Source organism: Parasteatoda tepidariorum, chromosome 12 (genome assembly GCF_982258835.1).
Source record: "Parasteatoda tepidariorum strain Cologne lab strain chromosome 12, Ptep-v5.0, whole genome shotgun sequence".
Classification (NCBI taxonomy): domain Eukaryota; kingdom Metazoa; phylum Arthropoda; class Arachnida; order Araneae; family Theridiidae; genus Parasteatoda; species Parasteatoda tepidariorum.
The window spans coordinates 36,015,005-36,039,897 of NC_141766.1; the positions used below are offsets into that span (position 1 = coordinate 36,015,005).

At 26.3% G+C, this 24,893-nt stretch overlaps 1 protein-coding gene across 3 annotated transcripts in view; it reads left to right on the plus strand.

The window, feature by feature from the left end:
• Positions 1 to 10,680, plus strand: part of LOC107455114 (tumor protein D54) — a 38,663-nt gene extending 27,983 nt beyond the window's left edge. For all 3 annotated transcript variants that reach the window (XM_043041059.2, XM_071188349.1, XM_043041058.3), the window contains 4 exons: positions 1,660 to 1,719; positions 2,791 to 2,892; positions 9,718 to 9,778; positions 10,374 to 10,680. In XM_043041059.2, coding sequence (XP_042896993.1) covers positions 1,660 to 1,719; positions 2,791 to 2,892; positions 9,718 to 9,778; positions 10,374 to 10,499 — 349 coding nt within the window. In that variant the 3' untranslated portion in view covers positions 10,500 to 10,680. The remainder of the gene's footprint in view (positions 1 to 1,659; positions 1,720 to 2,790; positions 2,893 to 9,717; positions 9,779 to 10,373) is intronic.
• Positions 10,681 to 24,893: the final 14,213 nt, after the last annotated feature.

Sequence of the window (24,893 nt, forward strand, 5' to 3'; positions counted from 1 at the left end):
ATACCAAAAATTTGACGTCCCAACATAAAAATTGTTAGCTCAATAATATTTTTTTTTTAATTTTTGGAAATTTTCATGTCTGATTTGTTTTGCAATCGACTCATACACTCAACATACCAAAAATTGATGTTTCTTAATTAAAAATAGACTTATACATTGCGTAGACTTATGTACCAAGATAAAATGGAAGTATGTACGGTATATGGAAAATGTTCGGAATTTTGACTTTTTAGATGTATGCAAATTTCGGGTTAAACTATTTTCAAAGCTCATTCTAGGCAGGGTAAACAGGGCGCAGCACCCTGCTGCCCTTTTTGTCAAAAAAATCCACCCTGTTGCACCTGAAGTAAATTAGTGCCCTGATATAATAGACTCCATACCCTTTTTGCCCTTTCTTTTCTCTACCCTTCTTTATTTTTTCCCCAAACTCCACAATGGATTTCTTAAACTTTTATTTTCAACTCTTTTTATTTAGTTTGTCATTGCTGTCAATACATAGATTTATATGGGAAAGGAAAAATAGAGATCACACCCCCTTGTTGCACTTATCATTGAAAGTTTGCACTATCATTAAATCATAATTATTATTAATCATTTTAATTTTTAAATCCCAACTACAGACACTTAAAAACATACATTTATTATTTTATTAAGGTATGCATGCATTTTTAAATAAATTACTAAGCTTATTAGCTCATTAACTCAATATATATGTTAATTTATTAATAAAAGTTAGTAATTAATATGATTGCAGTAAGGAAAAAAAAAGTTCTTTTACTAATTGACAATGTTTTTTAATGGAACGTGTAGAGCCCATAGAAAGAAATTATTGCCTTTTAGAATAATTATGCCCTTTTTTTAAACTTTTGCACCCTGCCCTTTTTTCTGCCTAAAATGAGTTCTGCTATTTTAACGAACAAAAAAAGCTTTGAAAAATTTAAATTATGTTTCTAAAATGATATATAACCCTCTTGTTATGATTGCCATATTTAGCCTATGTGTATAAGCATAATTCCGTTTGATAACCAGTTCAAACTGCCACTTACTAATATTCCATTGACCTATGTTGGATTAATACAACTAAAAATATATTTTGAATATTCTTAAAATGTTTTGTAAGTCAAAACAAGTTTTTCTGTGTGTTATATTTAGGAATGAAGTATTTGTTGGGTATGAAAGAAAAATATAACAAGATTGAAGACTTATTATATTGAATTAAATTACTAAGAATTTTTTTAATTATCCTAAATTGCATTTTTATTCATAATGATTGCTAAATCTCCCAATATAATGTTATATAACCCCTTAATAAGAAAATCCAAACATCTGCTTACCAACATGCAATGTGGATACTTCACTGCTGGTTGTGGCATTCAGTTGCTTCACTTGAGCAGAACCGGCCATAACAAAACAGTTAAGAAATATAAAATGTGAATGTTACTTTTTTTCAAATTTTTTTGTTGTTTAGAAACAAGTCAACTTGTTTCAAGATTTTAGGTCTTTCAATATTCAACTAATTTACGTTTATTAAAAAAATCATTTAAAGCTTGCTAGTTAAGTGTTTTAAGTTTTTGAAAGCACAATATTGACTTATAAATTATCACTGTTTTTTGATGTTAATATTAAAGCTGCAATTTCTAAATTTTGTAATCTTTTTAGAATGAAGGAAGTTGGTGGAAGGCTAGTAGAATGGAATAGTGCTATTACAAATGCACCTATGTTAGTAAAATTATTATTTATTACCTATCATATTTTTCGTTTTATAGCCTGTATGATGCTTACTTTTTTCTCATGTTTTTGAGCACTCTACTTGTCTTCTAGATCTTGAATAATTGTTTTAGGTCAAGTATTTTTTTTATTAACTTATGTATGTGTTTTGATTTAGTTAGAATCCAAAACTATCCATGTTCTTTATATTTCATAATAAATGAATCTATAATCAATCAATATTGTATTTTAATGTAATTTGTCAATTAGTAACCACTTAAATTAATAATCTATTATATTAATAAAGAATTAAATTTGTAATCAATTAAATTAATAAACAATTTGCAAAATCTAATATATTTAAATTTATCTTGTTTGTTTTTAGTTCAATTTGACCAAATAAAAAATTTTTTTATGATTATTCTATTTATATTGTGAAACTAATCCTTGATGTAGTTACTTTTCGTAAACAAACATAGTTGTAGGAAAATGTATATAAAAATATTTTTTTTCAGTGATATATTTTTATTTGAATCAAAATATATTGAAATATGATTATTTTAACATATTTTATAAGAATACATTTCCATAATTTTTTTTTATTTTCTTACTTTGCATTTTTAACTCGTGCTTTATTTTTTAAGTATTTTTAACAGTTGAGCATTTCAAAAGAAAATGTTGTTTTTAACTTTTTTACGGTGCAAAGTAATAATATAAAGTCATTATTTTTTAAGAGCCATTTTTTGATAAATAAATATGTAAAATTTGCTTTTAAACCCTCTTGTGAGAATTTCTGTTTTGTTAGAATTTATAACTTTGATATCTATTTTTTTTACCAAAAAGTATATATTTATAATTTGGTTCTTAAATTTTCTCTAAAAGTTATTAATGCCCTCTTTGCTAGTGAGACTATGTATTTTCTGTATTCAAAATTTGTGTTTGGCAATGCATTGAATCCTGCACGCATTATTAAATACATTTAAAGCATAAAATTCAATAAATTATTATTTAAAATGCTCTATAACAACATTTTTTTTATTTGCTTCTGATTACATTTTAATTTGTTTAAAATTAAAACTCTAGCTACCAGAAAACAAGCCAGACACTAAAAACAGCCACTGAAAAGACATCATCTGTTCTTGGAAGTTTGGGTGCCACTATGAGCAAAAAATTGGGGGATGTTAAGTAAGTATTGTATTTATTTTTCTACTTTTCAATCTTGAATTGTTGTTTTAATATTATTTTTTTCTGTAATATTATTCTTAAGTGATGTGATATAATCAAAATTTAAATTCAAAGTTTAACCTTACATTAGCTTAGCTCATTTAAAATAACAAAGAATCTTCTAAATCTGTGACTAAAACTCTTTTTAATAAATATCTTACATTTACTGTGAAATGGGAGTTCTTCTCGTTTTGTAAAGATAATTTTTAAAACTACATAGAATGTTTTAAATGGAAAAGCACAAAATCATTTAAAATGCTACTTTTTAGATTTTAATTTTATACTATTGATATGCTTGTTATTAACATTTAAAAAAAATTGCAATAGTTTTATAATTCATTTTATTATCTATAATTTAAAAGCAAAATTGTTATAAAGGTTTACCATAAATTAAATAGTAAGCACTTCCAGCACATTACTCCTGCTCTGTCATTTCATGTGAAGTTCAGTTATTCATATGTTAGTTTTTTTTTCATTATTTGTAGCATTTTTATATTCAAAATCAAGTTTTATCATTAAAATTATAAAGACTAACACATTTCTGTCATTTGATCTATTTCATCTCTTTAAATCTCATTTACACTGCCAAAACAATTAGGGGATATTATAATTTTATCCATAAACTGTGTATGAAGAAATGCTTTGTTGACTGATATATACTGTATAAATGTTATAAGATATGTGAAAATAAAATAAAATAATGAACTAGTGATGATAAAATTTTATTGATGATATTTGCTAGTCAGCAAAAAGTATGCATTTCTAGCATATTTATTACACACAAGCAAACAATTTTATTTCTCAGATAAAAATGAGTTTTAATTGAGGGCATGATTTTCTCTGATCAAAAATGTCACACACCTATGAGGTCACACATCAATAAGGTTATCGACTTAGGGGATATTCTTTCCTACTCTTTATGAAAGGAGCATTCCAACTGCTTAATTACTAGCACTTCTTTTTCAAATGTCTCAAACATATTATATTGAGTCCATATCAGGAGAACATGCTTGCGAATTGAATCAAAAGATTCCTGCATCAAAAATTACCTCAAACTCTCTTTTCACTCCATATCTAAAATGCATAATTTTCTTCATCGCAAACAAAATTTTTGAATTCCTAACTTTGTAAATGTTATAGTTTTTCTTTTTAACCTCTTCTATTCCATTTTTTTTAAAGCAAATGTTGATTATCTAGTTGTGTCATACCTTACTCACAATATCCTCTTTTTGGTTTGTGCAGTGTATTAATACTTATTTACGCATTTTATAATAATAAAGAAAAATACATTTTGTAATGTTAAAAATAGATTTAAAAAAATATTTATTCACAATATGAAAATAACAATTAATGTTTAAAAATATAATTTCATGATTCTTTTTTAATGAAATTGGTCCATTTATTCAGTTTAAAGCCTTCTAAATCTTTATAGTTTATATTTCGTAAGTAATTTTAATTGCTGTAAGTTTATGTAATCTACGCATGTTAAATGCAAGAAAATGTGTGTTCCAAATAACATCATTATGCACTGAAATTCGCACTCAGATGAATATCTCTATAAGGTATGGGTGAATTATAAATTTTATAATCAATATTATATAAAATTTAAAGCATATTGACATTTTTTAATCTTAGTATTCTGGTACAACATAAACCTACTTATATTATTTTTGTCATGAACAATTATAATTTCTATGCTTTCAAATTATTTGCTAGTTTTCTGTATACATTATTAAAAACCCTCACTGAGTTTAAATTATCTGTAGAAAGCCAAACAAAAATTGTTAAAATTAGCTTTAGGAAAATAAGTAAATTTGCTATTAAAATGTTTAACTATACTTATATATTTTATAACTTAGGAATTTTGTTTGATTTTTCTATTTTTTAAAAAGAAAATAATTTTGCTGTTTTGATTACTTTTCCCTCTCTAGAACTTTACTTTTTCCTCTCTACTCTTCCTTCTTCACCTTTTTTGCTACATGGAAACTTCAGACATGTTTTGAATTTTATTATGGAATTTTATGTTTACAAATAATCTGAAATAATGACAAACTTTTGTGTTTTCTGCCGTCATAATATATTTTAGTTGATACAGTTTTTAATTTTTTTTTTAAATTTAAAAATCAGTATTAAGCAAAAATTTTTAATTTTTATAATGAAATTTTTAATATCAATCAACTTTCTTTTTAAATTTTAGTGCAGCAATCTCTGATTACAGTAAAACTTTTGGAAAATGATCACTCATAATATGAACAAAGAAAGTTTGCCTTTGGGGCTATTAAGCTGTGTTGGACCAGGAAAAATGTTTTGTGTTTGTTTTGTTTATGCTAGTTATTAATTTTTGAAATAAATACTATTTTTAAATGCGTACTTTTATTTATTTCAATTTTAGATTCATTTATTATTTATTTATTTTTTATAAAATGAAAATAGCTGTTTAAAAATTAGTTTCCTACAAGTTATTACATTTTTTAAAAACTTTCAGAATTGTCAAATTTCATTCAGAATTGTCAAAAAATAATAAAATAAAGCTTTTTATTGACTTCTTTTGTAGCTTTCATTCTAAAGTGATTTTGTCGTCTTTATACAAGCAGTGTATATCTGTCAGTTTACTTACTCTATTTTTTTTTCTAATCAGTTCAAAATAATCTCATTTTAGTTGTTTTGTTTGTAGTGAAGCCCAATCTAATGCTTGATTTGCAAAGAACTAATGCTTGGCCTTTCTCATTAAAATAGTTTTTTAATCTAATGCTTGACCTTTCTCAGTTTTATTTAAGAATGATATAAAAACGCTTTAGTGATCTTTCGTAGAGAAAACAATTTCAAGAAACAAGAGCAATCTTTGATTTGGGAGATAACTATAACTACTTTGCCTATTAAAATGAATCAAAGACCACACAAATAATTTAAACATATTTTTTTCTTTCTGTACTACATATTAAATTGGTTACTGTGCAATCATTTATAAAATGTAGGAATAATTCTTTATTACTTAACATGTTGTTGTTGTTTGTAAATACACAAAATTGCAGAGGTTTTAATCATGTTATGTTTATTTTACAAAACTTAAAATCATGTTTTGAGTTCTTAAAGGAATAATTTTGTGTCCTTATTCCCCATAAGGATTAGTTGAAGAATTTTTAAAACTCCATCTGTAAAAGATAGTTAGGAACAAAAAACTTTATTTCTTCTAAGCAGTTTCTTAACTCCAATGCAATAAATGTCACTATAGCTACAAGAAATACACTTGTTACAATGATTTAACAATGACTCAAAAATTTTTTTTTGGAATTGACTTTGCATCATAAATTACGAACTAATAAAAAGTAGAGACTTCAGATCAATCGCAAAGAATAGTTAATTGATGAAATTGTGACAGATCACAAAGCATTGTTTGTTTTGTTTTTAATGTTGTTCTTGATCCTAAAACAAAGTAAGAAATTCTGGAATAGGATTACAAAGAAGAATTAAAAATCTGCAAAAATTCTCCTCTGCTTTTGAATCATTCTTTCTATAATTTATATGTTCTGCCTTGATAAGCAATCACTGGTAAATAATATCTAAATGTTTTGAAATGTTGAGTAGCTATAATTTGTCACTTTCATTTGGAGTACACAGGATAAAAACAATTGTTTTTTATTATTTCATGACAATGGACTCATAAGTTGGTATATTTTTGATAAAATTGGACATTTGTGTCTTGAATAATTTACTGTATTTGTTTATTTTACCATCTTATAATTTATCTTTATTTCTAAATCTTAAAAGGAAGTTAACTGGTTATTATGGAGATATTTTGACTTGGCATTATTGCTTTTATGTTTCGGTGATAAATCTGGTCTTTAATTCAATCCCTGTTGTTTTGTACATCCAACTGAAACAATTTTCCTTTAAAATGTTTCTATCCATTATAGTTTTTGACCCAATTATAACATTAACGGTTTTATTTAGACCTCAAATTCTTTTAGGAATCAAGATTTTTTTTTTCAAATTTGGAGAAATCTTAAAAAAAGGTATTCATCTTAATATTAAATCCTGTAATCATGGAAGTTAACTAACACGAAATATTTTCCGGGCTGCCAAACATTTTCTACTACTAACAAGCTTATTTATTAAAGGCAATTAAGCTACTATTGTATTGAAAAAACTCTAAAATGAACTTTATAATTGATTGCAAAACATGTCCCTATTTCATCAATAACATATTAAAAGTCACCAAATTTTTGCATAATTGGCAATGTTGCATCAACAAAGTAATAGGCTTAAGACATTTATTACAAAAATATATTTAAAGTATTAATTAAAATAGCTAATTTAGTACTAAGCTAAAAAAGATAGATAGTTTATTGAAATAACTCATTATTATTTGCTTGTTTAATGGTTACTCGTTAATGTGAGAGAAATTGATCTTCTCAAAAGCCCTGGAAGAGGTCAATTTAAATAGTGCTCTCCAAAAAGCTTATATACCATCAACTGGTTAATGTGTTATCAACTTTTCTATCTTGTTTTAGTCACAATTAAATCTAAAGTACAAAATATTAGACAAAGCCATTCACTATATGGGTCTATTTCTATGAATAGTCAAGAATGAAACAAAATGTATTTTCAATAAATTCTGTGTTAAAATGAAATGCTTTTTACTTAAAATTGAAAGTTTTATACTTTTTTGCTAAATGACTACTGACCATGAAGGCTGACTTCAAGAAAGCTTACTCTTGTTGTACATAAAGTCTAATGTTTCTAGTTGATCCAGATGGTTTTCAGCTTGATTCTTTTTTAGGAATTTTACGAGAGAAAAAACACCTCTCATGTATGCATGTGAAATTGCACAAGTATTTTGAGATAAAAACAGGTCAATGATTACTTAGTTTTCATCATTAAAAGCATAATTTTAGTTTTTATGTAAATTAAATTATTTTTGATCAAACTGGTTTTGATACAAACTTATTGTTGATTGTATTGATTCCTAACATGTTGTATCTGAGTCAAAGAATATACCTATGGGAAGAAGGATAGCTTCCATAGACATAATGTAAACCAGTCCCCTAAGGTTTGGTGTGGTCCTTTTGTATAAAGAAAAAACATTTAGGGGCACAACAGCAAAAATTCTTGAAATTTGTTTGCACCCTCTTTCTCCTCGTAACCACTACAGGGGTTGGGGAGAAGTGATTTTTCTTTTTATTTATTGATTTGTTCTGCATTTTTACAATATTGATAAACAGTATTATACTATTAGATATTTCTTTGAAAATACATTGATATAATCCATGTTGATTAAATCTGCTAACACATTTTGACATAGAACGAAAGAATAAAATGGATGCGGGAGGCAGTGTATTGAACCATTCATGTAGAGTTGTCTAACAACTGGTTCATGATTGACGCACCTCCTGACAGTCCCTTTGTTTTTTTGTGCATGCAATGAATTTTTGTATATATGATGCTCTGCTATATCTGAGTATGTTACTCACCCTGTAAGTTGTCTTTCTGGTATAGCATGCTGCACTGAGTAGTTCCCTGCATTAGTTATGTATTCAAAGAGCTGGACTTCTTCTTCTTTCTATATTCTTTGTTTGAGTTTTATTTTTTTTGCCCTCTGTTTTTCTAACATGAGCCACATAACAGCATGAGTTTAGTAAATTTGCAATTAAGAGTGTGTATCATATGAATTTATGTTATGGTGAAGTGCACATTTGCTATACGAATAAATTCCAGAAAAATTAATTAAAATTTGCTTGCTGAGAGAAAAGTTTTTAAATTTTTTTTTTTCGTGTGAGATAGAGATTTTTTATGTTTCATTCAATTAAAATTAAAGGGCATCTAGAAATTGGAAAAAAAGCAAGTCATATCAGCTATTCATTATTTAATAACTAAAATATCGAAACTTCATGCATTTAACTTTTTTGATCTAAATTTTTGATACGCAATTTATAAATTGTTAAAATCTGAAGAAGTCAGGGCAAGATTTTTATATTTAAATTTTTAAAAAAATCAAATATATTAAAAGACAAGCTTTGCATCTGAATGCTTTATGCATATAGTATTACCTCATTTCTATCTAGATATGAAGACATTAAATTCCTAAAAGAAATTGAAAACAAAATGTGGTTTCTCTGAATATTGTCAGTTTTACAAAACATTCAAATAAAGTCATTGCTCTGAATTAATTAGTAAATATAAGTGTAAAAATATCAGTTTCAAATATAATGATGGGATATGTTATAAGCATATTTTTTAGTGAATTTGACTTTCAAGGTGTACACAAGAACACAAATCTTACTATTCCACAATACAACCGTAAAAATTATGTACACACTGCCCAATGACTATAACATTGGTTTAAAATCATTTCACAGTGTTAATGTTAAAAATTTTTTTTTAAATATTTGATTTTTTTGGTAGATTTTTATTTTAAAATTTGTCTATTTAAATTTTGCCATGCTACAATTATTTGTAAAAACTTTTATTTTATTTTTCAATTTGAAAAATTATTAAAATTCTCATTAATGAAAAACAATAAGTGGTCATAATTACCAGAAGATGGCTCTCGCTATTTTCTTTTTAAATTAGATTTTATCATATTTGAAATATTTTACACACCTTTTACCTTATAAAAAAAACATGTTAAGTTTAAAATCAATAAAAAAGTGTGATGTGAAAGGATATCCTATCTCTCCAAAAAAGAAGCTGTTTTCCAGAAGTTTGTATCAGTAATATTTTTATATGTTTAATATTGGTTAAATTCTAAACTGCCATCCCAATTTCATTTCTTGTATTTTTTTTTAGGAACTCCTCAACTTTTCGTTCATTTGAAGAGAGAATGGGCTCTGCGTACTCAAATGTCAAAGTAAGCTTAAATGCATTTAAGAGTGTTTATTTACATATTTTATGTCCTAAAATAAATTAAGAACTGTTTAACACTTTTTGATTCTGTTGAACTTATTTATTGTTAACTCAATACATTAAAGGTTCATAGGATATCAAAACTTAAACTCTACTAAGACTATTTATTTATTTATTTTTATAAAGTATAAAACAAAGACTGCTTATGATGGAGGAATTAAAATTGCCAAAAATTAGTTTATTTTTGTAGTGTTGCTAGAAGGCATTCACCTTACCTTAGGAATCACCTTTCAGGAATATCTGTAAACTAATTTTTAAGATTTTAATTCCTCCTTTGCTCTAGTACATCTTGATAACAATTGCTAAATGTTTGATACTGTTACTACTTTTTCTAATTTAAATATCAAGTTGCCCTCCTAATGTGAGTTTTTTTGGGCAGGTTTTTTTGTTGAGAAATATTCTAAAATTAGACTTTAAGGGTAATACTTTCTAATCATCCGATATAAATTTAATTAACTATATATTATTTGTATTTTTGCTTATATTTATAATCTTTTAAGTATTGTTTTCACTAACGTTTTTCAAAATTATTTTTCAAGACTCGAATGGGGACTCCAAGAAGTACCAGTTTGTATAATTTCCAAGAAGTTGTGAATGGTTCTGACAGACGTGCTGCTTCTACTGCAAGTACTCCAATTATTCCAGAAAGAGGACCTATCCCTTGAACATCAATAGATTTGTTGTACATATGCTTAGCAACATTTTTGTTTCCTATTTATATTTTAACTCTTAAATGTGTTTGTATATTTTGTGTATTATTTATGATAAATATATATTATCTGATCTGAATAACAAGAAATATTTCTGCTTCTGCTAGTAATTAATAAAGATCTGCTTCTATCCTTTCTTACTTGTTGTTTTATTCGTACTTGTACACTTCTTTAAGCATTTATTGCTGAAATTAAAACCTGTCACAGAAGTTAAAAAAATTCATAATTTTGTATTTGGTGCTGCAGCTAATCAGTGGCATGCAGATGTGTATGGATGCAAGAAACTAACTCCTTAATTAGACGCCCTTGAAATAAGAAATGTTTTCTATGGAATACCTTATTCCATCAAACACATATTTGATTTATCAATTTATAAACCTATATACTATAAAACAGGGGGTGGAAATTTATCTATGATAAAAATGAGTTATTTCCAAAAAAATTATGCTAATTTTTTATCATTAAGAATATTTCAATTTTATTGATGGTATTTATCTTTATTTAGCCACCCTGAAACTTCATAATTAATTTTTTTCAAAATAATATTTTTCCCATGAAAATTTTCCCTGAACCAAATATTTATCTGTAAAAAAATTCAATTTCATAACAAAACAGCAATAAATTTAAGTTTTAGTGTCCTTAGATTCGATGCCACTTAGAGCTGTTGCTCCCGTTGGCACCTCTCTCTCTGCCTGCCACTGTTGCAAATTCAGCACACAGCTATATAGATGTTTAATTGCTTTTCTGAAACTAATTATTGCAAAGTACAATTTACTCTTTGCCAGTTGAAAATTTTATACGCGAGGAATTCTGTCATGTGTCAACAGAAAGTGATGCAAATAAGTCAACTCTTCAGGATACTCTTATTGCAGGATTGCCTCAAAAAATAGTGTCTTTTAATATTTCTCTTATTATCTGAGCATAAGAGTAAAATTGAATGAATATGAAAGCTAATCTATGATGTCTAAAAATTTTAAAATAGTTCAAAACTACGATTCTATTTTTCCTGAGTGATACTTTAAAAAAAAATAATAAATAAATACTACATCCTGCAACCCTCAATAAACTTAATGAGCTCTAATGTGAAGAAAATACAATCATAGTATGACTTATGGGTGCCTCCTTCCATTCATAACATTTGCCTTTTCAACTGTCAACAAAAATACATGCAAGCTATATGTTTATTTAAGCAATTTTTTTAACACCATGCAACCCCCCTTATTATTTCATTTAAACACCTTTTTCAAATGACAAAATTAGCAATTATCTAGGCTAGCAAACACTTGCTTTTTTTTTTCATGAACTTGAGTGGCAGGACATGTGGGATATTTGGAAGTTAGATTATTGGTGGATCAATTGTATTATAAACTGAAAAAAAAAATAATAATTAATAGAGCTCACTTTTTTTTTGGCAGTTGCAGCTTTTGAAAAAACAAGACAAATATTTCAAGAAATGACATCACAATGTCTGCCAGTCTTATCATAAATGTGTTTTTTTCTAATTTTATACTTTGACTACAAAACAAATTCTTTTGCGAATATACAACAGTTCCCTGGCAGCAAAATAACGTGGGCCCTTATTGGGCCAATATTCATGAATCTTGGCGCAGTAAGTAAGGGTTCAAAGGGCCTTTATTTTTCCGATGTTGGCCCTATATAGAATTTTCCGATTCACCCGATATTTTCCGAGAACCAATTTTAAAAAATCTAGACATCCTAATATTGGTCCCTCGGTGCATATTCTTATAGGACCCATATCGAGCCAATTTTGAACCCAACTGAGCCAGGGTAAAATTGTTGCTTGGGTTGAGATGATCTGGAGGGAAGTGGCAGAGGAGGAGAGGGAACGATTGGCAACGACCTTCTATATCCAAGCGAAGACTAAGAACAGAAAAATTTAAATTGTTTTTAAATTTACATGAAATAAGACTACGTTTGAAGGAATGTTCAGCTTCACTTTACTTTAATAACTTAGTTGAAATCTTTACTATAACAATGAAAAAATTTTAATTAAAATAAGCGAAAAATTAAAATTACATAGATATTTTGTATCAATTTGAGTTTTTTTAGTTTGATTTTTAGGTCATCTGCAACTTTTTCGCATAATTTCTGAAAATTGTCAAAGATACATTAAAATATTTCTGTCTGCATAAGGTTGTAATTTTGTTAATTGGCTAATGCAGATAGAGAGAAAGAAAATGTCACATTTTCTCCAATGTCGACATAAAATCCTATGTTAATAACGAAAAATCATTAAATTAGGTGAGTGACACTTACACTTTGTGAACTTCCTTCTTTTGATGCAAATCGACTCGCCTAAATTGGGATGAGAATTAGCAGCACACGCGATTGAATGCAGAATTAATTATTTTTTTGTCAATTGCTTGAGAAATTTAAAAGAAAAATGATAATTGAAATCTAATGTTCTTCTAATCTTTTTCCTTCCCAACCTCTATTGCGTATCTTTAAGTTGAACTTTCCTTGAAATTGTTAAAAGCGAAATTTCTTTTATTTTTATTTGATATTTTTAAAAATAAAAAAATAATACATTTTCAGAAAAATTGGTTCATATTATAATATCTGTACCGTGATCAATAATCGGTGTCAATTTGCAGCAACCTTAATAAACTGTTGAAACTCTTCAAGTTTAGTATAAACTTAATTACGCGATAATATGCTCAAGCTGAACAATATTATCGCATAATTAAGTAACGATTCTTCTGTGGAAAATACTTTTGATGTTATATGATCAGAGATCTACAAAAATGCTAAATTTCTACTATTAATTTTTTATAGCCAACATGGTATGGAATGGATTAATTATTATTATTTTTTTGTCAGTGAATGTTCGAAAAATTTTAAAAGAAAAGTGACAATTGAAGTCTAATGTTCTTTTTATTTCCTCTCCCTCTATTACATATCAAGTTAAACTTTACTTGAAATTGTTAAAAGCAAAATTTCTTTTTTATTTGATATTTTTTAAAGAAAAAAAAATTAATGCATTCTCAGAAAAAAATGGCTCATATTCTGATATCTGTAGCGTGATCAGAAATATGTGTTAATTTGCAGCAACCTTAATAAACTGTTAAACTCTTCAAGTTTAATATAACTTGATTACGCGATAATATTGTCAAGCTGAGCAATATTATCGCATAATCAAGAAACGATTCTTCTGTGGAAAATACTTTTGATGTCATATGATCAGAGGTCTACAGATATGCAAAATTTCTATGATTTATTTTTTATTGCCAACTTGGGTTGGAATGGATTAATTATTATTATTATTTTTGTCAATAAATGTTCGAGAAATTTAAAAAAAATGATAATTGAATACTAGTGTTCTTTTTATCTCCCCCCCCCCCTATTGCGTATCAAGTTAAACTTTCTTTGAAATTGTTAAAAGCAAAATTTCTTTCTTATTTAATATTTTTTAAAGAGAAAAAAATTAATGCATTCTCAGAAAATTTTTATCATATTATAACATTTATACCATGATCAATAATAGGTATTAATTTGCAGCAATTTTAATATTAAACTCTTCATGTTTAAATGTTTAATATAACTTGATAACGTGATAATATGGTCAAGCTGAACAATATTATCGCATAATCAAGTTATATTATAGCATAATCAAGTAATGATTCTTCTGTGGAAAATACTTCAGATGTCAGATGATCAGAGGTCTACAGAAAAGCAAAATTTCTATGATTTATTTTTTATAGCCAACATGGTATGGAATGGATTAATTATTATTTTTTTTGTCAATAAATGTTCGAGAAATTTAAAAAAAAGAAAGAAGCCATAATTGAATACTAATGTTCTCTTTATCTCCCCCCCCCCACCCTTATTGCATGCCAAGTTAAACTTTCCTTGAAATTGTTAAAAGCAAAATTTCTTTTTTAACGAAAAAAAAATTTATGCTTTCTCAGAAAAATGTTCTCATATTATAATATCTGTACCGTGATCAATAATAGGTGTTAATTTGCAGCAATTTTAATATTAAACTCTTCAAGTTTAATATAACTTGATTACGCGATAATATGGTTAAGCTGAACAATATTATCGCATAATCAAGCAATGATTCTTCTGTGGAAAACACTTTTGATGTCAGATGATCAGAGGTCTACAGAAAATCAAAATTTCTAGGATTAATTTTTCATAGCCAACATGGTATGGAAAGGAAAGAAGCGACCGAGATTTATAGACTCCTGCACAAGACGATAATAGGAGCAATAGTGTATAAAGACAGAAGATAGCTTTTTAAAGAAGTCTTGCATTAGGTTCTTTAAAAACAGCTCTCATAATAATTTTATGAGCAATAGTCCCGTGTTATATTGGAAACCAAATTATCGTCAACAAAAAAACAACCCCTCTTTCATTTACACTATTTTCTAATTTTTTATTTAATTTAAGGAAGAGAGTCCACAAGGGGGTCATTTGCACTCTTCTGGAAACATAATAAAATAAAAACTATGAACACCTCTTAAAATATTTTTAACATTTCATTTTAACTAATTGGAATTTTTTTCTTTTGTGGCAATGTTTTAAATATTTTTAAGTTTCATGCTATTATGAACTAATGAGTTTACCGCTTTTATTCAGTAAAAAATAATTAAATATATTCTTCAATACTTAATTGAAACAAACTACGGAAACTTTTTCTTTTGTGCTAACATTTATACATAACAATTTAAATTATATATTAAATGATTTTAATTATGTATTAAACAATTTAAATAAACTTAATTTTTAAAATTTTTTTAAAAAAATATGTTAAAATTTATATTTTATGCCCAAAACTTTTGGTTTAGTAGCATTAAATAAATTACTGAAACTGCTTGTGTAAAATTCTAATGCGTGCATGTAAAATTATTATTCAAATTACATATGTATGCACCATTTTTAAAAAAATATTTTATTCTGTGGTCATTCCTTGAATTTAATATTCCGATTTCTTACAACACACAGCAGAATTGTACTTCAATGAAATTAAAAATGTTTTTAATAGCAATGTTATTTTTGCAATATTTTAATTACAATTTTTCTATAACTATTTTTATAAAATTTATCAGTTATTAAACGCTTTAAACACATATTTATTTATTTAAATTCTTCAGAAAAATTTAAAAATATATGTTAATTTATTTGTTAAACAATGAACTATTATCGACTTTAAAACATATTAAACTGATTATTTTTATTTTTTGGTTAAATTATTACTGAGAAATCGAGGTTGCCACACACGATTATCAAAACATTTCCGAAGTAGACAGGTATTTCCGGTAACATTCTTTACCTGTCTACCTTGTTTAAAAATCTTTATCTTTTCCAAGAAGATGTGCAATATCTTCCTTTTCTCCTTTTTGGTTTCAAATCTGAAGTAATGATTTGTCATTCCAATTTAAATGGTGGTTACGTTGTTGCTTTTACTACAATTTATGCAAAATATTGCAGATAGCGTTTAGTTATCTATTTACATATATTTTATCTTATTTACATCTATTCTTTCATATATAGCGAAGAGAATATAAGGAAAATATTATATACAAGGATATATATAAGGATTTCATATAAAAGGAAAATCTTATTTCCTAAAATCTTATAATTAACTTATAATTATTTTATAATTTGCCAAAAAAAGTTTCACTCATCATCATTTTGAACAAATATTACATTGCTTTGTATTAAAATGCGAACGTTTATCTTACTTTTGAATGACAAGCTAGTTTGAATGTATATATTTTAAATATTATTTTTTTAGTTGTTGTTTTTTTATTCACGCTAAGCTCCATGGTAGGGGGTAAAAGCAATAAAATCTGAATGGAATTCATTTTAGTTTAAAAATACAATCTTGAGAAAATAAACTTAGCAATATCCATTTTAATTAATGTTCAAATCTAATTAATATTAATTTATTATTATCAGTTGAACTATATTTTAATAATGTAGGAAAGTGTTTCAAAGATAAGTTAGTACAATTTATATTATTATTAAGTTAGTACAATTATAAAAAAATTATTTTATATTACTATTATGTTCATAATCATAATAATAAGGGAATAATATCTAAATAATAGTAAGTGAAGTATTATATTATTTTATTTTACATTCAGATTTCATTTTTGACAAGGATTTTAAAAACATATTTTTTGTCTTACAGAACACGTTGTATATTAGATAAAATAAAAAAAAATAAAAACTATATCTGTTAATTATGAAATTTTTCTTCATTTTATTATTTCTGAAATACGAAGGGAATTCAAATAAATACAAAATATGAAAATTATAGCTATAACGAGTCATTAAATTACAGGTTATTAAATTAAAAAATTTCGAAAAAGATACAAGTTTCAATTTTAAAATAATCGTTTTCTATTTAAAAAAAAAAAAAGATAAAGAACGAATGCATTTTCAAGCAACTTCATTTTTCTAAACTTTTAATCTTTATTTTTAAATTTAAAATTACTAAGCATAAATAATTTTAGAGTTTTTTTTTTAATAAAAATTTTAAAATTTTTTCGATGGGTTTATCTCCAGATTTTCGTAAATCATGAAAACTTGACATTTTGGCTTTAGTGCACTTGAAAAATCTAGCCTTAGGTACTATACTTAACTTCTGATGTAATAATGATAATAATGCATAATAAAATGATTGAAATGTATAGACACTGAATAAAAAAAAAATGATTACATTAAATTTTCTCGACGAAGTAGCTATAATTGTCTCGAAAATGCCAAAATAACAGACTGGATGACTAGAAATAAAATGATTATAAAAAATGATAAACTTCACATTAAGGCTGCACCATTAATTCTTGAAACAAAACAGGAGAAAAAAAAGTGAATCGTTTAATGAGAGCAATTTTGCTGCAGAGTGAAAAAAAAAAAAAAAAAAAAAAAAAAACTCAAACCTTCAATAGAACCTTGATTGATTTTATCATCCAAAAAAGACATATAATCTTTAATGTTAGGTTGCAATGAATGAAGAGGGCCATTGAGTTGCTTATTTTTGGAATTTAGTAGCCTGTATTGAATAAAAAATATCTTTTATGAAATAATTAAAATTTTGTTGAATTAAGAAATAAATGAGTAATTTAAAATAATGAATAAATCATTAAAGGGGATCTTAATGACCTTTCAAGTATGCAAAATAATTAATTCTATTTAATTATCTGAATACTTAATTAACTTCGAATCATTAATTATCTATTAATTCATTTCTCAGTAATAAGGAGTTTGTTCATTATGGTAGTTTCGAATTTTGAAGAACCAAGCTATTGCAAAAATGAAGCCATTGTAAATAATGTTCATTTCAAAAAATTTTATTATTTTTTTAATATGTGGATTACTGAGGCAGCTTTTAATTGAAGTAAACATTTTGTGTAATGTATATTTATAATTAAAAAATGAAAAATGTTTATGTAACTGAAAAATAAAGCTTAATTATTGAAAATAGTTGTAATATAAAAATGATATTCGGAAATATTAATTATTGAAGTTATTTATGATTTAAACTTTTAATTGTAACTTCAAAGCGTCAATTAAATTAGTTAATTAAAACCTTTTCTTAAAATTGGTATTTTCAATGACATGTTTACTTTGATTTGGAAATTTTTTTTTCTAGAAATATCAAAAATTCTTGAAAGATTTTCCATGCATAGCAATATCAAAATTTCTCTGTATTTCCATGTGTCAAAAGAATTTTCATTCGCAGCAATACCAAAATTTCTCCATATTTCCATGTGTAGAAAGAATTTCTATGCACAGTAATACCAAAATTTCTCGATATTTCCATGTGTGGAAAGAATTTCTATGCACAGTAATACCAAAATTTCTCCATATTTTCATGTGTAGAAAGAATTTCTATGCAACAGTAATACCAAAATTTCTCTATATTTCCATGTGTAGAAAGAATTTCCATACACAGCAATACCAAAATTTCTCTTTGTTTCCATGTGTAGAAAGCATTTCCATTCACTACAATACTAAAATTTCCCTGCATTTCCATGTGTAGAAAGAATTTCATATATAGCATGATGCTGACAAACTGAAATCATGCAAACTAAACTTAACTTTAGAAAAGACATGAAAATAGGATCATGTTTCGCAGAATGACCAATATTCACAAATGCCTGACCCTATAGTTAAAATGTTTGTGGTTAAAAAGTGATTAGCCACATTTTTCTAAAAGTGAAATTCTTACATAAACTGCTCCTTAGTATTATTTCCACATAGGTTTTTTATAAGTTTCTGGAGCTTTCACTAGATAATAGCGCAATGTAAGGAAACATCTTATTACCTGCAAAAACATCTTATTGCAATTGCATCGTGCAACAAATCATGACTGCATAGTAATTTTATAATGTATTTCAGAGGTATAATTTATTATTTTCTTAGTTTCTGCTTTAATGTAATATTTATGAACACCTGATTAAAGTTAACACATTTCTGTAAGATATGTCTCATCACAATTGTAGAAATCAGAACTACCAGCCTACATGGCGATAATACATTTTTTACTCAGATTTTGTAATGAACTAAACCTTTCCTCTTGAAGGTTGAAATATAAATATCTACAATTTTTAATCATTTTACAAGTTTAAGTTTTATCTCTTGCTAAAAATCAAGCATTTTAAAATAAATAGAAAAAAAAATCAATATAAATACCTTAAAATAAGCTTTGAAACTAAAGTTAGCAATTTTTTAAAAAAAATTTGATCTTAAGAAAATGAGGAGTGTGGCTTAATTTAATTAAAAACTATAAAAAAATACTAACGAAGTAGCCTCAAACAGAAATTTTAAATGCTCAAATGCATTTTTTTTAAAGACTTCTTTTTCGTAAAATTTCAGTAATTTTTAATCTAAATTCTAAAATCGATTCTTCTTTTACCAGACGTTCAATTATTTTATCATATATTTTTCACATTTAAAGTCTGAAAGTGCTTAGCTTCGAAAATTCATTAGTTTTAAAAGTTATCAAAAATTGTTGGTCAAGATGTCAAAAACAACAAAAATTTCATATTGAGAAAAAGCATTCTAATCTACAATTCTTACAAAATTGATATCTGCTGCTCAGCTTTTGTTGAAACTGCTTATCAAATAAAAAATTGTACAATTCTTTTATTTTAAATAATTCGAAACATCGATTTTTTTGAAGTTTTTATACATTTTTAATATCTTATATGTCCATAATCGTTTGTTTGTTTCGTTTTGGAGTGATTTGATTACTATACTTTGGTTTACTTTCGAAAAAATATATCTATTGTTTAACTATTCTAGACAATAAGCAGACGCAAAAAAAATAATAAAATTGTATTGGTTTTCTCTTGGAAAATCTTGAGTTAGTCTCGCCTGGTGTCTAGGTTAATAAACAACCAGGCAGCTGGAAATTGCAGTTCTTAGAAAAACTTTTTTGAAAAAAACAATAGTAGCAAAACTTTCGCAGGTTATTTAAACAGAAAGGTGAAATTTTTGCTTTTTAAATGCTTGTAATCATTTTCGGATATTTTTTTCGATTGTATTTTTTTTTTATTCGGTTGAAGGAACGTTGCTGAGTTAATTTTTTAGAGTATTCTTTTAGCCATATTGCAACCAATGCGGTTTTTTAATTTTTTAATATATATTAGAAATTACGTTAGTAAAAAGTAAGAGATGATTAGAACATGCTAAATCATATTTCAAGAACAATTGTTAAGGTTTGAAAATACGTTATGGTCGGATATGTTAACCGCCATTTTAAAAATACTCAGTTTTTCATGTTTAAAAATACGTTTTAGTCGAATGCAAGTTAACACTATTAAACTGTTAAACTGCATTTTAAAAATACAAAATTTTTTAGGTTTAGGAATACGTTTACAATCGGATGTAAGAATACACTGATGAACGATGCAAAATTTCTTAGATTTAAAAATAATTTCTGGTCGGATATAATGACTGCTAAAATTCTTGAAACTTGTTGAACAAAATCATTGTACATATTTGTTGCAACTGCGAGGGACTGCAGAATCTGGGGAGGGGGGGAGGGCTTTAGCCCTTACATTTTATAAATGAATGAAAACAGCCCCTTCTAAGATTGCAATTTTTCATTTAATAGTTATGCAATAAAACTTACGCTTAAAACAATACATAATTTTTTTGCGTCTGAATTCTAAAATAAATGTCTATTTCAAACGAGATTTAACCTTTCCATTTTGAAGGCTTCTTCCCAATCATCCCTTACTCATCCCCTCTCTGCAGAGGAAATTGATCCTCTATTGCTTTGTTTTAAATGTCACAGCAAACATGGAATAATTAAAAAAAAAAAGAAAGAAAAAAAACATTGAAACTGAATAAAAAAAATATTTTTAAATCAGAGATAAATAATTTACAGATTAACAATTACTTTTATTAATTTTATCTTAGTTTCAAAAAAACGTTCAAATCATGAGACATTGATTGGCATATATATATATATATATATATATATATATATATATATATATATATATATATATATATATATATATATATATATATATATATATATATATATATATATATATATATATATATGTATATATACATAAATTGGTGTATCAATTGGTTAACATTGTAATGCAATACTTTAAAAATAAATACTAATAGAAAGTATATAAAAAATCTCCTGAATAAAACTCCATTAGATGTATGTTTAAATATAAAAGCATTGCATATAAACTCGTGCAAAACATGTAATTATTAAAAAACTGCAGTGAATCTAATAATTTGTTCTAATTATTGCAATATAATAATATAATACATGATATGATAAATATTCTGTATTTTTGTATCATATTATTTGTCCAATCGTCGAATTTATATTACATATCGCCTAATTTAGCCCATTGATACACGACCGTAAACAAGTCCAAAGCGGCTTAAGTCACGTAAAAACAATAAAGCTGTATAATTAATTTTAATATGATTTTAAATTCTGATAAATCTGATAATTAAGATTTTACATATAATCTTATAGTGCGTCTTATAATATATATATATATATATATATATATATATATATATATATATATATATATATATATATATATATATATATATATATATATATATATGTCTTTGTGTGTGTGTGTGTAACCATTCTTGAGACACTTCCACAGTCACTGGCCACCTAACTATGATGCTAAACTAAAAACTATATTATTGCACTTTTTAAAGTTAAATACACGACATTATGGTTTAATTTGAACAGAAACTCGGCAGCTTACACTTTATTAAGATTACCGCAAAATTGATCCATATTATGGTTCAAAGTATCGATATTAAGATTCAATATTGAATCAATTTTTTAAGAGTGTTGGTTTTTAATTTATTTTGACTAGTCTTGCCTATTCTAGCTATTTTTAATTAAACTCCACTTTACTTAATAAAGGAGAATTGATAAGAAAATGGCTTTCTGTAAACAAACCTATTCCTCTTAGCTAATTATAAATCTTACAAATTTTTCAAAAATACAAATGACGTTTTTTACTAAAAGCCCAAAACAACCGAAATGTCACATATCCGTTAGACTGATGGGTCAGGGGTTAGTGCGCTGAACGATTGCTGAAGAGAAGCCAGAGTTTCTCGCTTATTAGCAGGTTACTGTGTTCGAATCCAGGTGATGACTGAAAATACTTGCACTCATGATTCTGAGGGGAGTTATAATCGACTATGTCAACCTTCATCTATCAAAAGGTACCTCTAGATAGAATCAAGTTAACATGTCTTATACGTATACTAGTGAATTGGGATTTAATATTTGTAGCGGTAGTTACACCACATTATTCCCCTTCCAGAATTTTATCTGTGATAGAATTCAATGAACGGATACCACTAATTGATTTATGGTGCTTTTTTTATTTATTTATATCATTTTGCTCATTATATTTTTTCTTCATAGCATTTCGCTCATTATTTTCTTTCCTTCATTTTTTGTTCTATTTTTTATAGCATTTCGCTAATTTTTTTTATTCTATATTGTTTATTACCGGGAGATTTTATTTACTTCACCAGATTTTTTTTTCTTTTTTTTTTAAGCAGAATATTTTTAAGCAAATCAACTGTCTAATGTGAACCATCATCCATCAATGTTGGCATGTTCACATCACGTCCGCAGGTCACCATTGAGGGGAGTTATAATCGACTATGTCAACCTTCATCTATCAAAAGGTACCTCTAGATAGAATCAAGTTAACATGTCTAATATACTAGTGAATTGATATTTAATATTTGTAGTGGTAGTTACGCCACAATTCTTTTATTTCATATAGTTTTAATACTTTTGATAAATTTCGTATCTTTAAACAAGTGAAGATTACTCAGTGGCATTTTCGTTAAAATAGAAAAAAAGTTCGTTAATTTTGAGTTTCTATTTTTTTAAAATGATGAGTGAATTTAAAACTTTCTGGCGGTCACTCATGCAGAAAGTTTCATTTCAACCATCAATTTTCTTACCAGTTCAAAAACAAGTTTCTCATATTATTAACGGTCTATAGGAGAGAAAGGAAATAGTATTAGAAGAGAAAATAAACAGTATATAGGAGAGAAAGATTCTCATAAATTTGTCTATAAATCCTAAATAGAAATCATACATATTTACTCAGATTTTGCTTTAGTAATCTATTTTATGATTAATTTGTTTTTGCTTAAATATTTGAAAATTTCCCATTTTATAGAAAAGGTTAACAGAAGTTAAAAATTTCTATGAAATTTTGAGTGTGTAATAAATGAAGGTCGAGCGAAATTTAGTTTCTAGTAAATTCGCTACGGAAAAACAGTACTTACTGTAAAGACGAAAACTAAATGAATCTGTACGTTTTCAGACGATTTTTCATGTTTATTATTATTCAATTTAAATAGCTTAACATCATATTTAAAAATAATTTTATTTAAACAATTTGTATAATTTTCGTCTCTTTATTAGCTTGCAAGAAAATTTTCAACTTTGCTTTAAAACTTTTTAATAGAATTTTATACGACTCTGATTCAAAATATTAGAAACCATATCTCTTATCCGATGAAAATAAAACACGAATTTTTTTAATGTCATGTAATGCAAACGATATTTTTTGAGGAATTTATTTTCAATCATACTACGACACTAGATTATAATTTTCTCATTTTCTAAAAAAGATGATAATTAAAATATTATTCTTAAATCTCAAAATAATAGAATATTTAATTTGATTAATTCAAATTATTAGAATATGTTAGGATGAATTTTTTTTCTAATAATTTTACAAACAGCTTATGAGAATTTTAAATTTATTTCAGACGATTATTTTAGAAATACTTCTTTTCTGTATTTCACACTTGGAATTAGTTTTAAACTGGGACGTTAACGTGATATTCTAGAACCTATGAAATGAGATAATGACTCACATCACAAAGTAAAAATCAACAATGTGTAACCAACTATTTGAAATATTCTTAATCAATTTGAAGTTTGGAATGCTTAGAAATAATCGTTGCAATGGTGGCCGAAAATCCAAAACTTCTGCCAGCAATGCCAGAAAAGCAAAGCTTTAGTTAAAAAAAAAAAAAAAAAAAAAAAAAAAAAAAAAAAAAAACGATTATGATATGCACGATATATTTATCGGAAAGACGAAGGAATTAATGTTTCTAACTCGACAACTTCGTCTTCATAAATTTAAGTTTCAATTTCGCCTTTCAAAAACAAAATCACTTCTGACTGAAAAACAAAAGCTTGCAAGAATGAGATGGTGCAAATCAATATTGTTATCGGGCTGGGAGGATTGGAAAAAGATATTTAGTGAAGAATGTCTGTTCTGTGTGTCTTATGGTAATCAAGGCGTTAGAATTAAAGGGATGAAACAAAAAGCCTTTAAAAGAGTGCCTGAAGCATTCGGGACAATTTGTAGCTAGTGTGATGGTATGGAGTTGCATGAGCGCAAACGGAGCTGGAAGAGTATGCATCTTCAAAGAAGAAGTTAATTCAAATATCTATCAATATATTCTCGAACAATATATGATTCCATCGTCAGAAGAAATGTTTGAGGATAGTTTTATTTTTCAACAAGACCTAGCATCACCTCATACTTCAAAACCAAATAAGATTTGGCTGGAGCAACACAAAATTACAGTGCTACCGTGACCTGCTAATTCACCAGATCTTAACTCAATTAAAAATTCATGGGGCTTAAATAAAAAAAAAAAAAACTACAATAGGTTGCTCCTACAAGCAGAGTTGAGCTATTGCAGAGTATTAAGTAGAATGCGGACAAAAAAGACTGCCAAATTTTTTCCCCTCCATGTTAACTCGTTTAAATGCAGTGATCAAAACAAAGGCGATTATGCTACAAAATGTTAAGT